At 39.9% G+C, this 19,193-nt stretch overlaps 1 protein-coding gene across 1 annotated transcript; it reads right to left on the minus strand.

The window, feature by feature from the left end:
- Positions 1-1,121: 1,121 nt before the first annotated feature.
- On the minus strand, positions 1,122-19,177 carry nutf2 (nuclear transport factor 2). The gene is made up of 5 exons (XM_079682035.1): positions 19,058-19,177; positions 17,202-17,323; positions 13,335-13,406; positions 4,853-4,951; positions 1,122-2,004 (listed from the first exon to the last, which is right to left on the minus strand). The coding sequence occupies exons 2-5, from the start codon at positions 17,298-17,300 to the stop codon at positions 1,891-1,893; spliced, it is 384 nt and encodes a 127-aa protein (XP_079538161.1). The 5' UTR covers positions 17,301-17,323; positions 19,058-19,177; the 3' UTR covers positions 1,122-1,890.
- Between the last annotated feature and the right edge of the window lie 16 nt (positions 19,178-19,193).

Consider the following 19,193-nt stretch of genomic DNA (forward strand, 5'->3'; position numbering starts at 1 on the left):
TTTCCATGCTCATCATTGCTTGACGCTTTCTTCACATATCAAATGAATTTGCTTTCGTATTGGCTGTACGGTATCAACCGCTGTAGGGGATAAACCCTAGTAGCACCTTTTAGAATATTGGGTTACAGCTACCCTTGACTGGGATTAACCATCCAGTGTTTTTTCTAGGTCTGCGATTTCACAGATGCCGCAATATGGGCTAGTGCAATATCATAATTGCAGGAAGCGCAATATTGGTTAAAGCAAGATATACCATTTCTGTATTATTCTGAGTATTGAAGTGGTGCATCTCATTCTGTAAACTTAGTTTTATTCTTGAGACTTTCGCAAGGAAAATTAGAATAATGGTACAATAATGATCATTTCCTCAAACTTTATGTATCGCATATGCAATATCAGTCAGAATGATCGCAATTAGATCTTTTTAACAAATCATGCAGCCAGTTATTTTTGCCTGAAACGGTGACTCATGGCATCTTATGATACTGAGCACAGATCTATAATTAAAGCTATTTTATTCTCAAGTTTAAAATCTGTGTACTTCACTCTATGAAACTCATTTGTTTCATTTCCATGTAAGGCAACACGGAGTCATGACTATGAATGCAACTCATGCATGGGTAATAGAGTGACTTTTATAACAGCGTTGACAAATTGTAGTTAGGTGGCCTGGTCACATCTGTCCGACACACGGTCCACTTAATAAGGTCAGTATCTACATAATTACGATTTGGCATTTATTTGAACATTTCAGTCAATTGGATCAAAATAGATATAAATGAGAAATTGTCAATTGTCCAGCTGATCCTCTGGAGTAAGGTGACTCATTTGCAAAAAGCCAAAATCAGATGCACTCAAAGCTGGGGGAGGCAGTTTATTTGTGATTCTTTGATTGGCTAAATTCTCTTGTTACGATTTGCTAAAGTCTCCTTTTCTCTCTGGCAAACTACTCAATACTTGAATTACAATATTCCAAAAGGTCATTTTGCAATTCTTGCCCAGTGAGGCATAAATATACTGCCTTCTCCAGCTTTAAATACTTTCAATAAGACTTGCTGTGGAGGGGTAAGTGAACAATTTGGAAATCAATCAGCTGTAGAGAATGATATGAAGAGACACCGTTAAGAAAAAAGTCCAGGTTTTATTGTCTATGGCGGCTGTTGTCCATGTTAAATGCCAGACGTGTGAGAGACAGAGAGAGCAAGAGGGATGGAGAAAAAGAGGGAAAATGCAGGAGCCAATCACACAGCATGGTGAGACTTTATGTCCTCCATGTTTCTTTGGTTTGCAAGAGCAAAACCTGGCATGTCAGCGACTCATGGCAAAGTTAATAATTGGAAGTTAAACACAATGAGGCAACATACAAGTAGGATCTAAAAACAACTTAAAACACAAGAACTGATGAACCTGAACACGGATTTCCAACCCGGTCAATGACAGTGCTAACAGAACTGAGTGCAGTCAACAGTAGAGTTGGGAAGGATTTAGTAAAGAAGGGTGGAGAGCAGGGCATGAATGGAGGTCATCTGTGGATGTGTGGATATTGTAATGGGGGGAGAGGGGGGGGGGGGGGTGGGGGGTGCTCCCAGGGCCATGCAGATCAGCGGAGTGGCAGACAGGGGCATCTGATTGGTTCGCCGGCTCTGAGCAAAGAAACGCGTCGCAGTTCTACTGGCTGTGGTGGTCTGAAAAAGAAACCACCTGGATGAGGTTCAGTGATTGACATCTAGAATCCGGTGTTTGCTTGTTTTGTCAAGCAGGCGTAAATGAGAGAGCAGGAGGGAGGGACGAGTGTTCCCTCTTCCTCTCTCCCTTCCCCTCCCTCCGTACTTCATCACGTGATGCCCTTCACTATGGCCGCCCCTGCCCACCAGAGTGGAGAAGGGGGAGTTATCCAAAGTTGTGAATGGCCAGCCTGAACATGTCATTGGTGCACACCCACGCGTCGTTAATGTTCTTCAGGATGAAACTCTGGTGGAAACCCATGATGGGGTCGTCATCTGCCTGCAAACACACACACAAACAGAAATAGTCGGGGTTCAGAACAAAGTCAGCAATACAGTGATTGTATTTAGCAGCAGATCGTGTTAAAGGGGCCCTATAATGCTCATTTTCAGGTTCATATTTGTATTTTGTGCCTCTACTGTCTACTGCTGCAGCACCTCTTTTCACCCTCTGTCTGAAACCAGAGCCCAGTCTGGCTCGTTAGCAGCCCGGCTCTGTTGTGATTGGTCAACCACTTAGAGATAAACAAAAAGTTATTTCTAAATACAAGATGTTTACAAAGTCAATGAGTCATTATGGTAAATATTGTCAATTATCATAATTAGGATTTTTGCAACGATTGAGCAGCCCTAATGGTTATCCTGTGCATTCGTCTTGTAGGCAAACACATTGTGAGCATCCTTGAGGACAAGCATGTTATCGCATCAGCTTTCGAGTCTTTCCATTACGAAGAGGATTTTTAGTAACTTGAGTGTGTATTTTTGTGTGTGTGTGTGTATTTTTGTGTGTGTGTGTGTGTGTGTGTGTGTGTGTGTGTGTGTGTGTGTGTGTGTGTGTGTGTGTGTGTGTGTGTGTGTGTGTGTGTGTGTGTATTTTCACACACACAAAACACACATCGCCTGTTATAATGACTCTGCCTCTAAGGCCCTGTCCACATGAGGACGATAACGGTCGTATCTGCTACATTTCGCTATCATATAGACGGTTCGGCCACACGAAGCCGACATGGAAACGCAGAAAACGATAACGATAACGATAACAGGTCCCAAGGTGGGTAGATCTATAAACGAACTGCTCTGGGGGGGGGCAAACGGCTCCGTGTTTACGCCAGGGTTTCCGTTAGCCGGTAATTACCGGTTTTTGGCTGGTAAAATTGAATAAAAACCGGTAAATTCAAAACCTGCCGGTCAAAATGTCCGATTCTCCGATCGATTGGCCGCCAATCATTATCGGCCGATATTCACTCTTAATAGTTTGATCTGTGTTCTCTATAAAGGCCGATCAGGAGAGCTGGATCGGATCGATATGCACATAAACGCGAGTGAAGTGTAACCGGACGCGAGACAGAGATCGGATCAGCTGCTGCATGATCACCTGCGCACTGTATGAGAAACTGACGGGCTATCAGGAGAGAGAGGGAGGGAGAGGGGAAAAGAGAGGATCCGTTTCTCCCGTATTATTATTCAAAGTGAATGTAAACTTTTGAATAATGTACTTCATCTACTACAAGTAGTTTCTTTGAATGTAATAATTATGTTGTTTGTTGTTTGTGGAATCATTTATTGAAAAATGAATCTGAAAGCACTTAAGATATTTATTGCTATCGGGATGTTAAGAGCATTCCATGGAATATAACAAAAAGTGTATCTCGAGCCGGTTTCTGAAACGTACCTACCCCCACCTTTAACTGAGTTTTAAACATCAGCATATCCGGTCATAGTCCGGTAATTACCTGCTAACGGAAACTCTGCTACACAATTATTATTATTATTATTGAAACATGAACGGTAAGTTTCAAATTTGTCCGTTAAAATAAATTCTGTTCGGACATTTGACCGGCGAGAAAAAATCCTAGCAGAAACCCTGGTTTACGTCTATACGATCATGTCCTGATAACGTTGAAGCAATCAGCAAGCCTCTCCCCACCTCTCCTGCTCAGAGATCAGCTGCTGGGCTGTCAGAAGAGGGGGAGGAAAAGAGAGGCTCCGTTTTTTATTATTATATACAGTCGTTATTCATTTGTTTTAAAGCTCAATAAATAACAAAGAAGACCTCTGACCGGCACTTTTTTAATTTTGTCCGGAAGATTTAAACTTTAACGGACATGTTGACCGGCGAAAAAAATTCTAGCTGAAACTGCCGCACGGCCCCCTCGTCCCTTGGAAGAGGCGGAGAGGTGGTTGTTTGTCATCTGCTGGTGGACTACCGGAGAGAATTACAGCAGGAGCAAACGCTTGCCTCGGGGAGGGTGAAAAAGAGCCAGAGCGTCCACAGCGGAGAATAAACAGAAGGGCAACCATGGCAACCATTCGTGGGAAACCTTCTTCGCTGCTTTTGTGGCAGGAATACAGCGCCACTTTCAGGCGTGGCATATGTATTACAGCGTCTCCAGCGTTTTCGAGCAGTCTCGTGTGAACGGACACGTTTCTGGTGCCTGTTGCGTGTGGACGGAAGACTTTTTTACAACGATTTCGGTCCGTTTGCGTTATCGTCCTCGTGTGGCTCCAGCCTAAGATGCCCCGTTCAGCGCTCGTTATTGTATCTTCACAAGCTTCAACTCATTTTTTATATTCTTAAGGCCAATAGCCACTGTCCTGGGCCCTGTCGTGTTACTATCAGCCTGTCCTTCCTTACTTCAGGGTGACGTAGGGGGAAGAGGTAGAGAGGGAGGGAAGCGGTGCTGATCAGACTGAGAGGAGATGTGATCCTTGACAAGTTGACAAATCTTAACAAGCCTCAAAACTATATATTTATTTTTATGAATATTACAATACAAATGTGATATTCTGAAAGCCAAGACTTTGTTTGTTTAGAATCAACCACATCCTAAACTGATCAAAATGAGTTTTTCTCATAAATCTCGAAGGATTTCAATAGCACGGGTCACATATTCAAATTGTGCAAAGGGGTTGGGGAGTACTACCCAATATGTGGACAAAGGTGGGTATTCTCTTAAAGGAACCTTCATAGTTTGTCTGTTTGATAGTATGGTAACAGAAATAATTGGAACACAGGTACAAAAATGAAACATACATTCCCTAGCATTCAATGTGTGATTATTAAATTGCGAAACAAATGACATGCTTAACATGCTTTAAAATAAGGTACAAAGGATAGTGCTACTTACTTTTAGCTGTCCTACAACCATACTCAAGATGCAGCAGTCTGGAGTTGGCTGGTGGTCCTGCGCTGTTATACTATGCGCTATTTTTGTGAAGGGTAGACCCTGGCACACACAGGAAAAGCACACAAAAATATAGGAGTCAAAACATTTACTTAAGATCTTTGGCTATTTTCACCTAAATGTATTTATAAAATATAAGAAAAACAAGTATTATCCTCAATAAAATTGTACTTAGGGGTTTTACAACCCTAAATAGGTTGGGGAGGAATCGGTTTGCCATTACTTGGCTCCTGTATGTTTACATGGTAATTATAATAATAATAATAGGTTTATTTATTATAGCACCTTTCACAGGTACTTACAGTAATCAGGTTACAACAGTGCATGTAAATCAACACACTCACTCCATAATCGTCCAGGAGCGACGTTTGGTCAGGGTCCCGTGGCGTGCAGTTGTGACGCTCCTAGGATCTTTCAGCTTCATAAAGGGACGCAAATAGCTTTCAACTGATTGCAATGTATTCCCATCTGCGGCGGGATTTGACGCTCATGGAAGCACGGTATTTGTTTGTGTCGGCTGCCCTTAAAGGCCATGTGAGCGTCCATTCCCATTGGATAACGGAGAATTGTACACCCGGAAGTAAGTATTCCCCTTACTGTCGATTGATTTTACAGTGATATCTGCACTACTCATCGACTAAAAAACACCAGATTATCCTTGTTAATTACACAACATTGATTGGTTTAAATTGTGTGCAATGCTTTTGTATTTTTCCCCTTCGATTCGGAGAAACAAATGTTTTTTCGGAGTAAAGGTTGGCAGAAGACACTACACTACCCAGAATCCCCAGCTATCGTTTAGGACTACACCATGTGCTCTGTTTGACAAACCCCGTGATTAGTTCTCAAGCTCTGTGACTGGTTGACCTCCAACTTCATTCCATATGAAAAAAAACGTTTCGTAAAAGATAAAATCATACTTTATTCAGCAGTGCTTGCTTTACTCTTTGAAAGTCATCACATGAATGCATTGTAATAAATGGTTCGGCTGCATTAAATATATTACACATCTGTCGTAGTTCTTTATTTTTATTTATCTAAAGAGATCGGGCTCAGAATAGACCGGAAGCTATTCTTTTACCGTTCAGTTTGAATTTCACAATAAAGTTAGTAGTAATATTTTGTTTTGATATTATTGTTTTTTATTAACTACTAGATCCCTGGGTCATGTTAAGACCATCTTTTCTGTGTTGCTGTGGGTTTTTTCCATCGCTTTTGTGTTACAAATATCAAAACAATAACTAAATATATCCGTCGTAAACTAAACCAGAAAAAGCAGTATATTTTATTTTGTTAACACTGTAAACTTGACAGCTTTTTAACCCAAACCACCTACTGGTTAAAGCACGTTATTACACGTTTAGAGTAATGCAATGCAGGTAGATTGCGTTGCTTTTTAATGACTGTTTAAAATGCCTTTTTCTTAATGTCTTTTATTATTATTAACTACTTGTTGCTAGGGACGCTGCTATCGATATTATTTCTGTTATGTTGTGTAACTGTTTAATGGTGTTATCTTTATTGCTACCCCCTTCCCCGTCAATGTATAGTGTTGGTCCACAGCGCAAACGTATTAGTTTAACAAAATCCGCATCTAAAATCTTGGCATAGATCGCCTACATTATTTTCCCCTGTGCAATTCTCCATTTACTAAAAAATAACACATAATTATCCTTGTGTTTATTTATTTGTTTGATTAATAAACACAAGTTGGAGTCCGTCAGGACCGAGGGTCGGAGCAGCTCATTTGCTTTAGAGAATATTACACCCGGAAGTAAGTATTCTCTCTGCTTCGCTTGACAAACCCATGGATGTATAATAAGAACTGGATACAGCGTGGGAGGCGGGGCCTCATTCATTCCTATTAGAGTTGCTCATTGGCGCATGATGATAAAATGGCCCAACTTTTGAGAGAGCGAAACGTCACAGATTACCCGGCATGCCTGAGAAGTACCCGTATGTGCGCTCATAGCGCACGCGCAACTTTAACCAAAATGCTCGTTCACATCAAGCACGTCAATTTGCGTACACGTAACAGCACCGCGCGTTCATGACAGCATGGTAATGGCTTGTTATTATGATGGATTTGATATGAACGAGGCGGCAGTTAGCAGCTAGCGGCTAGCTAGTAATTATGCTAATGTACACATCAATTGTTATGTACTTATATTACGCTGTAACAGGATCTAGTGATATCCAAGCAACAGAGCTTCATTTAGCATGAAATAATGATTGCACTCTATGTGTATGTATATATATATATATATATATATATATATATATATATATATATATATATATATATATATATATATATATATATATATATATATATATAGTGCAATACGCTTCTTAGTGCAATAAGAAGCTACAGGGACGTTAATCTAACGTCGGTAATATTAACTTTATTTAATACAACATTTACGGTACAAGATTTAATCATACAGCCCATGTAGTATGATAATGAATTACAGCAAACATGTGCAATATATCCATTATTACAGCTCCGTGGAATGGCAGTAAGACGATATGGGTCCGTTCTTATTGTGCATCCATGGGTAAAGATAAACGCAACTCAAATTGGTTTCTCAAACAGCATCTCTGTAAACTACGTGTATTCACTGAATTTCACTCTCTGCCTTTAACGACTCGTTGTAGCTCCAATAGCTCCAGCCCCCACCCTCCCTGTGAGCACAGGGTGCTCTGATTGGTCGGGACACGTAACATGAACGTGCCGGGCGGCGCGGTCCCGTGGGTTAGATGCGCGTTCATAATGCAGAGGGAAATAACTCTCAGAATAACGTTATTAGCAGATTATTACAACTTGAGGAACTAATGTTTTTAATAAGGGCTATACAAGTGTTCATACTGGGTAGTTTATTTAGTTTAAAAAAAATTATCCAATGATTTACAGACCACTCTTTCCTCATGTAAGTCAATGGGAAAAAGTGTTTCCGGGCCTGGCAACCAAACGGAAGTGTAGTACAGCCGTTTGGCCAGCACAAATATTTTCATCTGAGTCCGGCGCACTTCCTGGGGGCTTGGACAAACCCCGTGATAGTCCTCAAGCTCTGTGATTGGAGTGTGCTCCGAGGGTTACGCCGAGCGTCAAACAGCACTTGAAATGGGATGGAACCACGGCAGACTGTCCAAAACTGGATTTGAACGGGTCCCCCCCCTCCCCCACCCCGTCCTCAGAACTAAACATGCTGGCTATTGTGTTTCGCGACATGTTCTATGGCACGTCTCTACTGGGAGTTGTAGTTTTAAAATGACGTTTTCGTATTTCCCATAATAAGAAGTTGCCAGTATTAAACTGTGTACATCCCTGGAGGTTTAGGGGATAGGAAACCTCACAATATAATCACACAAATTCTGTGTTTTATATTTAATAATTCTGTGTTCTTTATTTATTTATTGATTGTTCAATACCTGACAAGGCCGGAGATGAAATATCTACATACATCTTATAAGAGTATAATATGTATAATATGAGTTAAAATAAGTGCTTCAACATAGTTAACAAGGCTGGAGGTATGCACAAATATTGATATATGTCTTGTAATGCACTATTGAGGAACCTGGGACCCAAGTTTTTCATTCATTGCATAACTACACCGTTTGTGAATATGATATGTCAATAAACCTTAGAAAATCTTGAAATCTTGAAAGGGATGTGCAAAATAGTCATTATATACAGTCTTTAATTAACTATTAGTAGAGAATAACGAGTAATGAATATACTTTATAGGGATCCTATTCATATCTAATAATAAAAATAATGAAATTCAATAACATACTTTAACCACTAGGTGTCCCTTTATATCAGCTGTGCACTTTTATGGTGTAAATACAGCCTATCTACCAATTGGATCAAATATAAAAGTCAGCCGAATTAGTGTTGATACTGCAAGGAGACGTATTGTGTAAATAGAGAACTAAGGCAGATATGTAATATTTAATGCAGCCGAACCGTGTATTACAATGCCGTTATGTGATGACTTTCAAAGAGAAAAGCAAGCACACTCGGAATAAAGTATTATTTTATTTTTTTTAAATGTTTTCGGTCTGTTTCCAGTATTTGTTAATGAGGATGTGATGTGAGATGTGAGACTGGAATTGCACAGGGGAAAATAACGTATCTATGCCACCATTTTAGATGCGGATTTTGTTAAACTAATACGTTTGCGCTGTGGACCAACACTATACATTGACGGGGAAGGGGGTAGCAATAAAGATAACACCATTAAACAGTTACACAACATAACAGAAATAATATCGATAGCAGCGTCCCTAGCAACCACCTTGGTAACAATGAAAACGTTCTATGGACACAATTTCCTGAAGTAATCTTCGTAATAACTAGCAAACTAAAGATCATGTACGTCCACTGCACACATAATCTGAAATAACAACTCATATTTCTCGCATCAAATGACATCAAAACGTATTTTAATGCGCAAACTAACTTTAAAATATGCATTTTCCACCGAGAATAAAACGAAGTTCGGCCATGTTTTTTTTTTCTGCAGGGAGAAATTTGAAGATCACGTGACATAGACGCCAGCCATTGGAATGAATGGTGAAAAAAAATGGGGTTTGTCAAACAGAACACATGGTGTAGTCCTAAACGATAGCTGGGGATTCTGTGTAGTGTCGTGTCTTCTGCCATCCTTTACTCCGAAAAAATATTTGTTTCTCCGAATCGAAGGGGAAAAATACAAAAGCATTGCACACAATTTAAACCAATCAATGTTGTGTAATTAACAAGAATAATCTGGTGTTTTTTAGTTGATGAGTAGAGCAAATATCACTGTAAAATCAATCGACAGTAAAGGGAATACTTACTTCCGGGTGTACAATTCTCCTTATCCAATGGGAATGGACGCTCACATTGCCTTTAAGGGCAGCCGACACAAACGAATACCGTGCTTCCATGAGCGTCAAATCCCGCCGCAGATGGGAATACATTGCCATCAGTTGAAAGCTATTTGCGTCCCTTTATGAAGCTGAAGGAGCCTACGAGCGTCACAACTGCAGGCCACGGGAACCTGACCAAACGTCGCTCCTGGACGATTATGGAGTGAGAGTGTGTTGTGTAAATAGGTTCCGGTTACCTACAACCAGCTTTCTGTGTGCATGTAAAGTTAGCGGCTGACCAGGGGTGGATCTACGGGGGGGAAAGGGGGGGCAGCTCCCCACTGTAGACCATTGCCCCCCCAGCTGCCCCCCTAACTTTTGTGTCCCTAGAACTGTACTTGTAGAAACAAACCTACACTATGTCCACAAGCTTCTCAAGCAACAAAACAATCAGTACATTCATTAAAAGTTAATTATTTTAAATATCATCTTAGGCCCGTTAAAAACGCAGCTACAGCCCTGCATTAAACTGCGGAGCGGCATTCAAAGACCGCTGCTCACACAGCTGCGGAGAGACCGAGCTTTCCCAGCACCTGAAGGTGGATCAGCTTCCCCTTGGAGCATTTCCCCGTCCACTGGTTTTGTTTTTACTAAGGACGAGAGCTTGAAACAAAATATTAATAAAACGCTGGCGTTTGAATCGATAGCGTTTAACAGACGGTCGCTGTTTGGGACGTTACGTTACAAAATACTACGCAGACAACGCTAGCTGGGAGATCGATCACTTTATTTGCTAAACTATGCGTACTATTAAATCCACGTATATTACACATCACAGCAATGAGGCTGATAAATGAAACCAGGATACATCCGTTACCGTCAAACTGGGTCTAAATACAGCTGCCTGTGTGCGTTTGATAAATACTTTCTGATTTTATATTTATCATATGCTACTTATTAGCTACTTGGCCCTAACGTGTAAAGTTATACAAGCATTTGTACCAGTGCTTTTCACAAGTAGACTCTTGCAGGCCAGAGAAGCTGGAGTGAGTCAACAACAACACAAAGACATATCTGAGAAGTGATCAGGATGAACAGAAAGAGGAAAAGGAAATTAGAGTACACTGAAGAGACCAGGAGGGTCTGAACAGGAGAAAGCCAGGAGGAGATGAAGACAATAGTGAAGAAGAAGATGGGTGATGTCATTTGTGTACTTAACCTCTTAACCCCGAGGGTCCCCCAATTGGACCCCCCCCCACCGTTTTTTTTACGAGACTATGTCTCAGGGCTTCTTAACATTTATGAAACTATTAATGTTCCATACCCTTTTAACGATAAGAAACTCAGCTAACTAACAATATGAACCATTTTTAGCTAAAAGAAACACAAGAGTAATACCAAGCCTTTGAATTAGCATGGAGCGAAAAAATGCTAACTAATGCTAACGGACTTTTGCACAGCACTCACGGTAGCAATGCGCTTATTACTTATCGTCACTGCATAAACAAGATATCCGATTAAAGCTGAGACTCCACAGATTCCACACATGTAATGTCATCACTGTAGGACCCCAAATTGCGGAGCTATCAGCCAGAAAAGAGAAAGTAAACATCCGGTTTCAAAAATATTACAATAATTACGTCTTACCTTTTTTTTAAATTTGTGATCAAAAGTTGTGTTCACTGGAATAAAAACGTCACTCAAAGTTAATCCAATGTCTTTGTGTCACGTAGAATTTTTTACTGATAATCCACCATCATATTTATGGCAATATACTGGGTATAAAGTTTTGCCGTCCAGGCTTGTACTTTCAGATGTGCTTTGTTTGCTTCTCTATTATATGGTTCTATGGTAATGTTTACGTGGATTTGGGAACTGCCCCTCGATTCTATTGGATATTTTGGTTAGGAAAAAGGTGTAAATCACCCAAATCGACCAATGGGTTCCAGAGATATGGTCCTGCGTAAAGTATGAAGAATGCCAGCCAGCGTAAGAACATTACGCAGCTGACTTCATTTATTGTTTACTACCGTAAGGAAGCAGGAATTGCAGGACCCAGAGTGCACGGAGCACAGAGCGGACAGCAGATAACGGAATTGCAGTTTTATTGCTTATAGATTATCAGAACATTTCAAAGGGGACACAGCCACATTGGATATTAACCCTATGGATTAACTACATCATCGTTGTTATCGTTTTAATGCCATTGAAGACCAGTTTAGACCAGACAAAGACAAAGGTAAGCCATGTTAGCATTGTGTAGCTATCTAGCGCCACTTCTTTTGATTTACGTTTTTGTTGATAACGTTGCAAGTTTGTATCTTTCAGTGTTGAGGTGGGCACCGTTAGATTCTGTGTCTTTAAGATCATAAACTATGTGTTGGATGTGCAGTTGGGATAAGTAATAAGGGAGCTAGGAGTGACTTCCGGTGCAGTAATAGGTTAGCATTTTTCGCTCGGGGCTAATCCAGAGGCTCACTGTTAGCATTGTGGGGCCTAAGAGGATAACAGAGTATGTTTTTTTTATTTTTACACAACGGTTGTATTTGGATGGAATGAATACCTATAGTGATAATTCAAAGTAATACAATTATTTTTACAGTGAAAAAGGTCAAATGGAACCGATGGTTCCCAAATTACCCAGAGGTGAGTCCGCCTGGATTTTATTTTTCTAAACCTCTCTAAAAAGATCAAATTTCACTTGTTTTGCACCAATCTTGATACAGGGTACTTATTATATGTTATTGTTTGGATTCCTAAAGCTTTTAGTCTACTAACCCATCATTCAAGGGTGGTTTTCATTATAAGTAATGTTTTTTTTTTAGGCGGACATTATAATTTACATGTTTTTACTATGTTCCATCTGAATTGACTTTAAAATAAAAACATCTATATTGATTCTGACACTTCTACATCCAACTCACAGATGTAACCTTGCTTTGAGAGAAAAGATGATTAATTTACCCCTTTTAGAAGTGAAGATATAGTCTTTGCTTTGTTAGTGGCATTTTGGAGCCTGAAACCTGGAAAAACAGGCTCAGGGCTTAAGAGGTTAAGGGGACGGGTAATAACCAGAAAAGCATGACATGGGACCTTTAACACCTATTGTATACATGTTGGAAGCTTAAAAGTAGAAGTAAAAAGCTAGGCTATATAGGAACTGCATCACAGTCATATGGCTTTGCATCACCGACGCTAAGCTAAAGGCGGCTAATGTTTAGCGTGATGACGTTTAGTTGTGTCATTTGTTAGCAGCCTCTGTTTTAATGACACATACTCTAGAAGCTTCGGACATTCACAAGTAGTGTATTTACTGACAGATTGTATGTCGTAGAACAAAATTGAAAATCCCTTATGCTTTTGTTAACCACAGATCTTATTTCCGGGGTCAAACTAAAAATAGTTTTGGCTTTGAGACGAGGAAAGCAGAAGTGGTAAAATGCTAACCCTTTTCCAGCTTTAAGGACTCATTCGTGCACCACTCATTCACCAGTGTGTTTCGTACGTAGGCCAAACACCACCCGTTACACATCAACTCTGTATATAGCCTAAGTTATAGACTCACAGTGAGCTTTTCAACAATCGCTCTTTTTCCTTGGAACTGCTGTCCTTCCCATGTAAGGCATGATGCATCAATCTGTGTGAAGAGACAAAGATAAATAGATCAAGAAAGAAATGGGTAAAATATGAGTTGCACACAATTCTATTTACAGATGAAAGGGCCTCCAAAAAAGTCACATAACACAACTCTAATGATATTAGCTTAGCTCAAAGTTCCATCTGTTTGAAATTAAGTTGTCGTTTTGGGAGTCAGAAGGATTTTTTGATGGGACTTATGACACTCAATGACTACATTGTGTCATTTTCCTTAGTTACACTGTAGCTAACATATCTAATTGATTATGATGATTATTTGATGCGTAAAACTGAGTTAAAATACAGAAAGTATAGTTTCCTGGTGTAACCTACAACCTACTTATACACAAGTAAAGCTAAAAAAACATTGTTCTAAAATGGATTCAATACTAACTGTATGCTGAAGGCAACAGGTGTTAAGGTTAGCACAGAAAGCTGTCTGGGCTGTGAGTAAATTACACTAGTGTACACAATTCGTGGTCAGCAAGAACAACGACGCAGAGAGAGTTGTGTTCAAGTCAAGTTTTAGTTTGTATTTTCCGTGTCATAGCATAAGAGATGTTTTTCAGTGTCCTAGTCCAGTGTGACCTGTGGCCTTCTGCTGAAGTGTTTATTCACTGTTCGCACAGAGTAATAAAGAAGTGTTTTAAATGTTCCTTATTTTTATAATTTAAAACATTTCTCTTTTACCAAAGTTGTCGGTCGTCAAAATGCAGACTCAGTCCCCAGAAAGAGAATTGTTTCTGTATGTGATACATGCATTACAGTCTGTTTTTTTAGTAAATGAAAATAAACATATCCTTACAAATGTGTGTTTTTGCCCGGTTTGCAAAACCGTGAGTCCTTAACCGGACCGTGACTTACAGTGGGGCAAAAAAGTATTTAGTCAGCCACCAATTGTGCAAGTTCTCCCACTTAAAAAGATGAAAGAGGCCTGTAATTTTCATCCCAGGTATACCTCAACTATGAGAGACAAAATGAGAAAAAAATAATCCAGAAAATCACATTGTCTGATTTTTAAAGACTTTGTTTGCAAATTATGGTGGAAAATAAGTATTTGGTCAAAAACAAAAGTTCATCTCAATACTTTGTTTTATAAAACGGACAAGTCAAATCAAGCAATCTGATTGGTTCTTAGCCGTGATATACTGAGCGTATACCACGGGTAGAATTGTAAGTTACTTTTCGCAACAAGTCAGTATCCCTCCGCATCTGAGAAAAACAGTATACAGTTGGGCTGAAAAGCAAACTGCCTGAAGTTTGCTTTTCAAACTGGAACAAGAAAATAGCGGAGAAGTAACGGGGCAGAAACCCTCCTTTTTACGCAGCGGTCCAGACATAGACATCAAACTGCAAAACATATTCAGTGTGCAATTCCTTTGGCATTAGGGCAGGGGTATCTAGATACTTTCCAAGGTTTGACATAATGAATTGTGCTACTTTTAAAAGCAAACAACGATGTTTTCAAATCTGTAATCAAAGTGGTCCGCGAAAACGCTATCGACCAATCAGATTGCTTGATTTGACTTGTCAGTTTTATAAATATATTTACATTTCTTCCGTTACAAAACAAACTTACAAAGCATAAGATGGAAACATTTAAGATTAACTTCGACTTCAGCGGGGTCATACTATGGAGGAGTGGATTGAGGAGTGCCTATCTCCAGAAAAAAAAAGCACCTAAACGACGACATGCAGAGCTACGTGAAGAGCAGGTAGACCAACTGGAAAAGTACCACCATTCAAAAGCTTTCTTATGCGGGTCTTGAAACAAAGCAGAGAAATTATGACCGTTAGTGGCCACAGGTGCGAAAGCTCTCTCCAGAGCTACTGGAAGCCCAATCTCGGGAACCGGAGAAAATGGAGCAATATACTGGAGACTTGCTAGGCCACTCCAGGACCTTGAAATGCTTCTTATGAAGCCACTCCTTCGTTGCCCGGGCGAGGTGTTTGGGATCATTGTCATGCTGAAAGACCCAGCCACGTTTCATCTTCAATGCCCTTGCTGATGGAAGGAGGTTGTCACTCAAAATCTCACGATACATGGCCCCATTCATTCTTTCCTTTACACGGATCAGTCGTCCTGGTCCCTTTGCAGAAAAACAGCCCCAAAGCATGATGTTTCCACCCCCATGTTTCACAGTAGGTATGGTGTTCTTTGGATGCAACTCAGCATTCTTTCTCCTCCAAACACATCTCGTTGAGTTTTTACCAAAAAGTTCTATTTTGGTTTCATCTGACCATATGACATTCCCCCAATCCTCTTCTGGATCATCTAAATGCTCTCTAGCAAACTTCAGACGGGCCAGGACATGTACTGGCTTAAGCAGGGGGACACGTATGGCACTGCAGGATTTGAGTCCCTGGCGGCGTAGTGTGTTACTGATGGTAGCCTTTGTTACTTTGGTCCCAGCTCTCTGCAGGTCATTGACTAGGTCCCCCCGTGTGGTTCTGGGATTTTTGCTCACCGTTCTTGTGATCATTTTGACCCCACGGGGTGAGATCTTGCGTGGAGCCCCAGATCGAGGGAGATTATCAGTGGTCTTGTATGTCTTCCATTTTCCAATAATTGCTCCCATAGTTGATTTCTTCACACCAAACTGCTTATCTATTGCAGATTCAGTCTTCCCAGCCTGGTGCAGGTCTACAATTTTGTTTCTGGTGTCCTTTGACAGCTTTGGTCTTGAACATAGTGGAGTTTGGAGTGTGACTGTTTGAGGTTGTGGTGAGGTGTCTTTTATACTGATAACAAGTTCAAACAGGTTCCATTAATACAGTTAACAAGTGGAGGACAGAGGAGGCTCTTAAAGAATAAGTTACAGGTCTGTGAGAGCCAGAAATCTTGTTTGTTTGTAGGTGACCAAATACTTATTTTACACCATAATTTGCAAATAAATTCTTTAAAAATCAGACAATGTGATTTTCTGGATTTTCTTTTCTCATTTTGTCTCTCATAGTTGAGGTATACCTAGGATGAAAATTACAGGCCTCTCTCCTTTTTAAGTGGGAGAACTTGCACAATTGGTGGCTGACTAAATACTTTTTTTCCCCCACTGTATGTGTACCGTTACACCCCTGTGACTAATTCATTGCCTTTAAATGGTTTTATTTGTACATGACTTGTGCTCCTGCCCAAACTAACTCCTCTAAAGTAGTAGGTCTATGTATTTATTTAGGCATCAGCCAAATAAAGAAAAAAAGTCAATAAGTAGACACAATTTAATGTATGCATAAATCATACGAGAGCATGATTCCAAATGTGTTCCCTTTAGGGCCAACAATCTAACAATTACCATCATAAACAAAAGATTGGAAGTTTCAATTATAAGGTCTAAAATCAGTGTTTTTTTACGTTATAATAATCCAATAATTTCAAATGCCCATTACAATGATCCAGGCTAGACCGCTGAGATTAAGTTTACTTTACAGATTAAAAGACCTGCCATTATGTATCTGTGATTGTACAATATGATACACAACACTGATTAATCCAATGAAAGTAGCAATACTGTGGGAACACACAGCAACCCACCCCCAAGAAAACAATTGAAAACAAAATAACATTCTTAGATTTTGTGTCAGATATATTGTTAATGATGATTCATTATTGATCAAGCGAGTCCAAACAGACCACACTCCCATGTAAGCAGACGCTGCCTTCAACTAGATATGTGCAACTAGTAAAGGAGGGAGATACCAGCAATCTTATCAAGGTATTTGTTGAATTTAGAAATCGAAAAAGTTGAATCATGAGACGTCTTGTAACTGAATGAAAGCAAGGTTCTGTGACACTCACATATATGGATCCGAGTTGTGATCTGTCAGAGTCAAACATCTGGTAGTAGTGCTGCACAAAGCTGGATCCTATCTGCTCCCAAAGAGGCTGGTCCACCATCCTGAATCACCCTGCAACACACACTGGGAACATGGAGAGGCAGCTGGTCAGAGAGCCTCCTTATTCTTTCAAGACAGTATTCAAAATGATTTGGTTCATGCGCTACAGCTAATTTCCTTGAATCTTGTGTTTTCTTTTATCCCTCTATGCATGTTTGTGGTATGTTTGTATGAAATGTATTCATGTAAGTCTATTTGAGTAATTAAAAAGGCACAATGCAAAATACATATATTTTGATTACAACTTTTATTGTTATTCAAAGCTAGTGGAAGTGTGACAGTTTATTTTAATTTTATATTTTGTCTACCCCAATTATAAAAAATAAAGATTCTATTAAAGGGACAGTTTGAAGGATTTGGAAGCATCTAGCGTAATGGCTGCTGATTTCAACCAACTGAATACCATTCTGCTCACGCCCTGCTCGATCCATTCTTACTATAACACTACTTTAGGAGGAAAGAAATACAGCGACGACTGGCTTCGCCTCGGCGTGTCAGAGAACTACATTGGGCTTAATGTGAAATATAAAGAAGATGAACTACCATACTATGACTTTTTTTCCCAACTTACTATACTTAGATTTTTTCTTTACGAAGACATTTTTAGATATACTAAACCATTACTTTTTTGAAGTACTAAGATGACTATTTTTCCACACACTCAACTAACAATTTTTTGTATTATGCATACCATTATATGACTTTTTCAGATGATTATACACAAGATAGCTATGGATTGTAGATTCAATTTCTGCAATAGATACCTCTTAATATCATAGCCTTCTATGATTAGAAACACTTATAGAAACCTTTTTTACTTAAATACGATGTTAATAGAGTTACATGACAACACATTAAATTCAAAGCAAGTCATTTACATGAAGCCATGTTGATATTAATGCAGACTGAAATCACATACATTTATCTCAGCTTGAAAGAAAACTTGATTTAGTTGTTTTCTGTAAGAAGTCACTGCTTCCTTCATGCCACAGTTTAAAACAAGAAACAAACAAACAACAAAACACGTTCACAATCAAATTCTCCACACCACACTGCAAAACATAAACCTGTAAACTACATTAACCAGCGGAGTTTTGCCAGACAAGCCGCACTGGTTTGTGGGCTTGGGTGACACTGACAGCAGTCATATGCTTCAACATAACGATACACTGTTGTCAGGAACACTCTGAGAGCTCTGAAAATTAGTCAAAACAACATACCATGCATACCAACGGGTCATACATCCTTATAGGTATGCTTAAAAATACCCAAGGCTAGTGTAAATCAGCCTATTTAAAATGTTTACTAATGGAAAAGCTCTTGTAGCGTTATGGCTAGTTAAGCTAACTAGCTTCAACTGGCTTGTGGGCAGTTTTGTTTCCTAACATTGACTAAGCCTGTGCTAGCGAGGACAGTTCATATCCTTAGCATGTCCGCTAATGTTTGACGTCAGATACATTATATATCCAGGCGTTAGATTATTGGTTGGCTGTCTTTGGCCTCTTCCCCTGGTGCTAAAAATACCCGTCTCCTTCACTGCTCCGGGCCCGCGCACACAACTCTGGAACCCCGAAGCAGCTACCCTACATAGGCGTGCCCGACGCTAGCCCTTAACCGGGTAGCACCAGCCAATTGAACAACTTATACCTCCTCATATTTGTTCAAATGTCAGACTTAACTAGCGCGTTTTGTTTGCGCACATGTTTCCATTCACTATACCACAAGACTGTTTATTAAAATTAAGTAATAAAAACTTACCTCTAACCAACACCGAGGCCGGCTTCTCGATAGCACAGTGCAGTGTCTGCTCCCCTACGAGGGCACGCACGTAGAGCCGTAACCAGCCCGTTGGTTTCTGGGTATCGTAGTCTAAACATCACTTTTTGGCATTTGA

The sequence above is a fragment of the Notothenia rossii genome (genome assembly GCF_949606895.1).
Source record: "Notothenia rossii genome assembly, chromosome: 5".
Classification (NCBI taxonomy): Eukaryota; Metazoa; Chordata; class Actinopteri; order Perciformes; family Nototheniidae; genus Notothenia; species Notothenia rossii.